This window comes from Etheostoma spectabile, chromosome 9 (genome assembly GCF_008692095.1).
Source record: "Etheostoma spectabile isolate EspeVRDwgs_2016 chromosome 9, UIUC_Espe_1.0, whole genome shotgun sequence".
NCBI classification, from domain to species: domain Eukaryota; kingdom Metazoa; phylum Chordata; class Actinopteri; order Perciformes; family Percidae; genus Etheostoma; species Etheostoma spectabile.
Genome location: NC_045741.1, coordinates 11,511,132 through 11,519,392, shown reverse-complemented (window position 1 = coordinate 11,519,392; position 8,261 = coordinate 11,511,132). Strand labels below are relative to the sequence as shown.

The window sequence follows — 8,261 nt, the reverse complement described above, 5'->3', positions numbered from 1 at the left end:
CCCCCCCCACCCCCCACCACACAGAGTTGGCACAGCATCAATGTGCCGAGTGTTAACAATGGCACAGAAGATCTTTAGTTTCTTTACCAACACCTGCAACAAATACAAATGCTGTTACTTGACATTAGTTCTTAGTAGAAGAATGATTGTGTGTACAAACGAAAACTACTGCAACTATGAAACAGTATAAATCAGCTCTTTGCTGTGTTGCCGGTTGGCTTGGTGGGTAGAGAAGGCGCACATATACAGGTTAATGCCTCGAAGCAGATGTCAAGGGTTCTCCCCTTTCTAACCTAGCTGTTCTGTCCATTAAAGCCCAAAAAATAAAAACACAAAACAGCTCTGATCATGAGTAACAGTCATTAAGTCACATATGCTAGAGATAAACCATAACCACTTCAATATGTAATACAGCCAACTAATCCCTGTCCAATTAAGGGATGCTCTCTAAAGTGAAACCCATATTTTCTTTTGAAGAATGAGCTATTTAAAAGAAACCATCATTAGAGACTCAACCCTAACTCTGCGTGGAAAAAGAGGTCAGGCAAAGTTAAATGATAAACGAAGCTGCCACACCGTCACAGTAGCTTGGCTACTCCGCAATCACAGCCAAGTGAGCTTCATGGAGAAGTGAAATGAGAATTAGCTAATAATATAACGTGTAGAAATGATGCTCAGTTATTAGAAAGAGTGCAGATTTAACGTTAATAATTGCAATTAATTACCATGTGTATGTCCTATAAAAAGTAGTCAGATCCTGTTGTTATGAAGAAAAAACAGGAACGCTGTCAGTTAGTTAAACTATTTATAGTGGAGTCTCATGATGACACAACCATCACGATGATGACTGTTTAGGGGAAAAAACAACTTACTAGACTGGAAACGAGTCAGTTTACTATGGACATGCCGTCACATGTTCGCTGTCTGACTAAACGGCAGACAACAATAATGAAGTGAAGAGACGTTGTCTAGAAAGTATAAAATAAAGACGGAGTCCAAACAGAGTACGAAAAAAGCTAAATAAACTAACGTTTTACGCGTTTAGAAGTTAGCTAACTAACGTTAACGGTACTGGGAATGTGCCACTACAACATGACGAACACACACAACTTTTTCAGGTAACGTTACATTTAATAATTACACCTACCTCAAACTGAAAAACGCGAATACACCACAAACATGGTTTCAGCTTCAGAAAATATTTCCAGCAACTTAAAAACTTCTTAAAAATATTTCGCCAAGTTGGTTAACAAACTACTCACTCGTCCATACGGGAGGAAGATGACGCCGTTGTCTCGGGAAGCAGAAGTTGAAGCCACTCCTCGCGCTTGGTATCTGCCTTCAATTAGGGTTCCATGGATGCTGCCTTCATGTGCCATCGGAATGGTTGACATCGCAACTTAAACGCAAACGATCCACCAATGAGAGCTGTAAAAAAAGTATTTAAATGTGACATTAAGAGGGAGGGGGCAATGTAGAGGTCCTCACTGATTAAAGTCATTTTTATACTGCAAAATGTGGCTATAGATTGAATCAATCCAGTTAGTTACATTTGAAGGTCTCTCCCGCCCCCTGTCGGACAAAGTGGCTCTGTGCTACTCAATTAGCTAAACTAAAATATAACAATAGCTCTAAAACCACAACTGGGCTTACTATTTACAGTAAATATAGTCTATTTACAAAAGTGTTTGTAAATTCTGAAGTTGGAGTTGGATAATTTCGAGAAAGCACCCTGAGGTTTAACCATGGACTGTTAATATACTCTATAAGTTTAACAAATAATCTTTAACAAGATTTCAAAATAAAAGTACTGTATGTCCAATGTAAATTGTGCCTTTTGGCTTACTGTCTAATCTCCAGAAGCACCCAACAGAATGAAGTTCTAAAAACATTTTATGAGGGATCTGTTATAGCCTGGGCTATGTCAAACTAAACATTTAGAAGAAGATTTGATGATAAAATTAAAAGCTCAATAACAGCTTGTGGACAATTTGTCAACTTATGTTTCCAAGGTCAAGAATGAGCTTTCAATGTCAACGTTTCTTGTTTGTTAATTAAATGCTTTTTACACCCCTCAATTCACCCCAGTGTAGCACATTTCAAGATGGCTCACCTCACATTGGCCAGCCACATATGCTCCCTTAACATTATCAAAAATCATTATATTCTAAATAATTAAAAAGTAATGTCATGATGAGTGTGCTATGTCTGACAGTTCTACAAGAAAAAAAACAACAACAAGCATATGCAAATAAGTGTAGTGACCAGTTGAAATTCTGCAGTAATGTGTACAAAAAATGATTTGCTGTCAATTTAACAGTCACTTTGAATGAACACATACACAAGTTAAGCCTCAATGTAATTTGTCAGTCTGAGGTGAGCATGGTCCCACCGGGGCAGGATCTAAGTGTGGTATGCGAACGGATTGTCAGGTCAGCGGTGTCACAGCCTCGCACTTGGTTTCAGGATGGTTATTTAAAACTTTTTCTCCAGTCATCTTTCAAACCACCTGTCAATACATTTGTACTCTGCTTTCCCCGGGGGAGTTTCCACTGTCCTTTAAATGAAGACAGACGGCTGCTTCTTGACTTGTGGGCTTTGCTTTATCTTGGCAATGTTTCATCTCATGGTGTGTAGGTCTGGGTATTTGTAGTTGCTGTTGACTGCACATTGCTTGAATTATGTTTGGTGACTGATTAGATGGAGGGCAGGTTTCTGGGGAAAAAAAGCAGGGATCCAATGTTTATTGAAGATCAGACTAAGTGACACTCCAGCACATACGGGATGACTTATCACATCTCCACTGCTTCTTTCGTCTATGTCATTTGCTCTTTCTAAAAGCTTGAGTTTCTGTTTTGACAAAGGCCCCCTTTGGGGTTTTCTAACTGAACGTAGTTTTTGTATTTCTGTTGTCCTTGAAATATGTTTGTGCTTCCTCTCAAAACTTGGTACTTTTCTCTAAGTGTTTTTTTTTTAAAACATTTTAGTGCAAGTTCAAAGAAAAATCATTTCATCCATGATCAGGGCATAGTAGTACAATGTGTTACAAGGGAATTTCGTACAGTGGTGCAACTAAAATAAATAGTTTAGACTACAAAAAAAAAACATCCAAACAATGCCCATCACAATTTGCAAGAACCTAAAGCAATGTGTTCAAATGTCCTGTTTCAAAAAGCCAAAATCCCAATATATGTTTATTTTAGAACGGTGTAAAACCCATGGAAAGCAAAAAACTTGCACATCTGTAAACCCAATTAGCAGATGTTTTTTTGTTTCTAAAATAGTTACAGATTCATTTTCTTTCAATTGACAAATCAATAAACTGACTAATCATTTCTGCTCTTATATTCAGCTCCAAAATCCAAATTCCTTTGCTTTATACCACCAAAATAGACACTGTAAGTATTAGACCATTAGTAAGTAAAGTAAATAAATTCATCAAGCAGTTGACAGGGGATTCAAGATTTATTTAAAATTGTTAAAATATTTTAAGCCATTTTCCAACACGCATATGGTTTTAGCTTTGGCTGCTTTGGGAGCAGTATTAGCAGCAAAGGGGTCATTTCAAGGCCAATGATTATCAAAAAATAAGGCTATTACAAGCCTCCAGTGACAGGGAGCAGAGCAGTTTATCGGTCCACCCCCTCACCGGCAGCACCAGTTAGTTAAACTGTGGTGTAGCGAGCAGGACCAGGACAGGAGCGGAAAGGAGAAGGCCCACTGGGGAAATCAGACAGGAAGGTTGGGTTGTGAGAGGGTGAGGTTTCCACCAGGGCCTGCCGTCTCTTGCGGTCACGCCTCTTGTAGTGGAAGTCAATGGGTGGTCGTAGTGCCACGGGGCCTCCCATCTCTTCAGAGGATGAAGCAGAAGGACCATCACCTGGGGGTCGCTGTTGCTGGTTAACTTGATCTTCAGCGGACTCACTGGAAGATGAGCTCAGGGGAATAGAGGGGTTAACCACAACAGAGGGGTCAAAGGGCAGAGGGAGAATGGGTGTGGGGTCAACGGGTGGTGGTTGAACAGCAGGAGGCAGTGGGTTGTAAGAGGGACCAGGCAGCAGATCATTTCTTGGGTCATCGAACAGGGTGGGGACTGTTGGGATCGCATGGTCTTGGGGGAGTTTGTGACCCTGAGGCTGCACGGGTCTGAAGATGTCCACATCCTGCAGCCAAAGAGACATAATAACGCAAAACTGTTATTTAACTAACTCACTCTGGCTGGCTGCTGAAAGAGTCTCAGTCATGCAAGATAACATTACACACCACAGCTCTGAAGGAGGAGGATTTCAAAGACGACATAATTATAGCAGAGAAACATGCAATTTGACATGCGCATGCGTTTAAAAACACTCGAGCACAACATACATTTGAAGACACAACACACAAGATATGACAAAATAATTACATGGCCAGTGGCATTCATTCAGAAAGTTGAGTTATCATTTTGAAGGTTGCTTTAGTAAAATTAGAAAAAGAACACAGCATAAAGTATTCATTAAATCCTGGCCAGCCAGTGGTTTATTACATCCCCAAATGCAGTTCCACAGTGTGATGTGACTGGCAGCTCATTTTACAGTTTGCTAAAGTTTTGCAATTCACATCTATTAATACACTAGTGTGTTCTGTTATTTTTTGAGTGGTATATGCTTTTTTCTGATACTAGTGTTAAACCTCTCTGCTGCCTTTTCTGTAGTTACTGTACTGTCATCATAGATAATCATAATAATTGTAATTGGGATCATTGGATCAGATTTGACATGTAGGTCAACTTATTCCCATACATCTAATAAGTTTGTCAAGAAAGAACAGGGAAGCTCTGAAAACTGTAGCGATATGTTAGCAGCAAGTAGAAAGAGAATGGACTTTTTACGTTCTCTTCCTTTCATTTTGATTTTGGACATATTGCTTATGGCTATTTGTTGTAACTTTATCTTTTGTCTCGCTATAGTATGTCGTTTCTGTCACCGCCATGAGGAATTCTAAGCAATGACAACAAAACTGTCAGCGCATCCACATGATACAAGCCTTCCCACACCACCCCCACCCCCACCCCTCCCACCACTCAGTTGCTTGTAACCAAGGAGGACACGGAGGATGGAAAAAATATGATGGACTTTTCAGACGAGGTCTTCTTCACTTGATCTACGCGCGAAAGTTGTGTGGAGCTGATAGTCTTAAATAGCTTTGTAGCAACTCATTCAACTTTTATTAATATGAAAAGGTTACGCACTAAAGCTTTAAGAAATTAGATGTATTACATATTATTGACTGATATGCACCACAACACCAAGGCAAATTGCTTGTATGTGAAAACCTACTTGGCAATACACCTGATTTGGATTGTGATGGTAAATATTTCTTAAAAGCTCCCTGTACCTGTGCTTTGAACATCTCACAGGACACCCGGACGTTAGGATGGCCGCTTAAGTCTCCGTGCACAGATCCTGCACAGAATCCTGCAGTCTGAGAGGAGAAGATGAGAAGTTTAATTAACGTTTTATCAGACACTGGGTCACAGCTCGAAAAGAAAAATGTCAGGCTTCTTTAATAAAATAATCAATCACTGCAGCGATTTAGTGGTGTCAGTTTTAAAACTAAAAAATGAATCTGTCATGTCATCAAGTAATAGTACTTCCATACGCTCCTTTAGTGATAGTAAACAGTATGCTGCCTGGATGATTGATATTTATTTTAGTTTTCAACAACATTGATTAGTACCCTAACAGTGTCAGACTGTCAACAGAAATTAATGAAGCACCTTCATTCAATGCATCCAACTCAAGATTGGAATGATATGCTCCAGTTCTTGTGTCAAAAGTATCAGATATAGCATAATTTGGTATGTTTATTGTGTCGAGATAATGTCTTGTTTTGAGTCTGTTGACTCTCCTTGTTGAGCACCTCTGTGTCAGACTTAAGTGTCAGTCGCCGGCAGGTGCCTCTTTCTGTCACTCCCTCTGGACACTGTTGGACTGTGTACTCCACAAAGCTGGCTTTCACTGGCACAACCTGAAATAGTAAAAATAAAATAGTAAGAAAGGGGAAAATAGAACAAATAAACACACAAACTCACAGACAGATACAGAGAGGCGGCATGGTAGCTATAATTTAATAGCTGTCATCTTGGTTTTACAGCACAAAGACATGTTAGCTGAGGTAAATTAATTCGTCTGAGCTTTTGTCCCCAAGCAAACTATTCAATTTCTCATTTTCTCCCCAAACAAAAGCCTGGCCAGACAGTAAGGTCTAAAGTGCCTTCAGTATTTTTTTGTAACCTTGCCAGACTTGTGTCATTATGGTATTTGTGGAGCAGTAAAGGTAATCATCTGGCACCCATGAGCTCATATGTACACTGTGCCATCTGCTCACGTACACCCAGAGTCTTTTCTTAAGCGTCATTCTCAATAAACATAACATTCAACACATTGTTGTGCAATGATATGAACCCCTGAGCTTTGTTTGTCCAAACAGTTAATAATTGTACATCCACCTGCGCTGCAGCTCTGGTGATCTTCTTTACTCCGAGCTCTGCACCCAGTGTGGACTGTCTCTTATAGGATGCCCAAGTAACCTGAGCAGCGTTCACAGCCTGTGGACTATCTACAGGGAGCAGGAGGGGGCAGGTTGGACAGGTCTGCTGGAGCTTCTCTGGGGGATCTATTCAGGAATCAGACAGAGATAATATAGATGAATGGTTACAATAACAATAAATCAGTGACTTCTTTTAAATTACTTCTTAAAACTCATTTAATTGATTTGCTTTAATGTGATGTTGTCTTTTTTCTTTCTTTTTTATCCTTTTGCCTTTTCTCACCACTTGCTGACTGGCTCCCATATATATTTTCACTTATCTTCAATCTACTTGTGAATTCTTCTACTTGTGTCTTTTTTTTCTTTTTTTCTGTCTATTAAAGCGGCTCCATCTATTGTTGTGTATGTGTACTGAATTTCTGTGTATATTCATGTTTTGGTTATGCTTTTGTTTCTTCTGTTAAAGCAGTTTATAAGCTGATGTTTTTAAAAGTGCTATACAAAGAACATGTTGGGCAGAAATGCATGGGCATGTAATAAAAGCAGTAATTAAGTAAAAGATTAAAGACGAAGCAACAAAACGTGTTTTGGAACATCTCTTGTTAATAAGTTTATAAAGCCCCCATGTAGTACACTCACACAGGTGTTATGTCATTGGTTGTAAGGGAAGAACATCTTACAGCTTTAATATTCCTTAAAAAAAAAGTTTGAGCAGAGGTCTTAACAGGAAAAATTATTTAAAAAACTCTGTTCAGGGCTTTTATGTGATCTAAAAAATAAACACTGAATTTCAGTTTGAGACCATGGTGAAACTAATAGACATTTGTCATGGCCAACATTTGAATTTGTCATACAGGGAAATGCACAGGTGTAACTAATTATATTAATTATGGCTCAGTTCCATTTAAGTGTGCCAGAAAGCCATTATTAATGTTATTAGTCACACCTGTTTGTGACAACTTAAAAGGTCTACAGAGGGAAATGTATAGATTTTCTTTTCTTTCTGAGGAACCTTGTATACTGAGCAATATTACTACATTTCACTTATTGAGAAATTCTTGCCAGCACCAGTAGTTGCATGATCAGTAAGATGTGATGCAGATGAGAATTCTTTAAGATACAAAACCGTACAATATGTCAAACAACACAATTTAGCAAAATCCACATTTTTTGGTATCAAACATTCCTATGATATTGTGTTACACTGTTGTCCTTGATATGTTAAAGCAGCTTGTAATCAATCTAATGACATGTTAACGTTACCGGGGACAAGGGTGCAGTCATAGCTGTACAGGTAGGAGTATCCCTCTGGTGTGTGGAGGATGGTGGTGTTACAGTTGCCAGAGATTTGCTGAAAGGAACATATACAAACAAACTCCAGTTATGATAAGCAAAGCCACTTTAGTGCAAAGACTTGGTAACATATGACACAACTAACAAACTGCCTTAAAATGTGAGTGTGTGGTCTTCTATCTTTGCGAGGACCAAAGTTTTAAACCTTAAAAGTGAGGACATTTTTGGGAAGTGAGGACATTTTGGCCGTTCTTACATAGAATATGGTTCAAGGATTTGAAATCAGAACAAGTTTAGGCCAGCATGAGCGCAAAACTGGCCTAAACTGTGCACCAAATAAAAACGGCCATGCACTGTGGGCCACAGAAAAACTGTAGGGGAGCCAAATATGTTTTGAGTAATCAGACATCGGGTGTTGTTTCTTGAGGGTGCACTGG

The 8,261-nt window shown here is 39.1% G+C and overlaps 1 protein-coding gene and 1 long non-coding RNA gene across 2 annotated transcripts in view; both read right to left on the bottom strand.

Moving 5' to 3' along the window:
* LOC116695407 (uncharacterized) overlaps positions 1–3,062 on the bottom strand; it is a 7,086-nt gene extending 4,024 nt beyond the window's left edge. The window contains exons 1-2 of the long non-coding RNA XR_004333452.1: positions 2,293–3,062; positions 1,639–1,643 (exon numbers count right to left, since the gene is read on the bottom strand). This is a non-coding gene — a long non-coding RNA (uncharacterized LOC116695407). The remainder of the gene's footprint in view (positions 1–1,638; positions 1,644–2,292) is intronic.
* Positions 3,063–3,446: 384 nt separating this feature from the next.
* Positions 3,447–8,261, bottom strand: part of si:ch211-262h13.5 (alpha-2-HS-glycoprotein) — a 6,892-nt gene continuing 2,077 nt past the window's right edge. The window contains exons 3-7 of the mRNA XM_032525628.1: positions 7,795–7,882; positions 6,491–6,657; positions 5,902–6,009; positions 5,377–5,463; positions 3,447–4,163 (exon numbers count right to left, since the gene is read on the bottom strand). Of these exons, the coding sequence (XP_032381519.1) occupies positions 3,666–4,163; positions 5,377–5,463; positions 5,902–6,009; positions 6,491–6,657; positions 7,795–7,882 (948 nt within the window). The 3' untranslated portion in view covers positions 3,447–3,665. The remainder of the gene's footprint in view (positions 4,164–5,376; positions 5,464–5,901; positions 6,010–6,490; positions 6,658–7,794; positions 7,883–8,261) is intronic.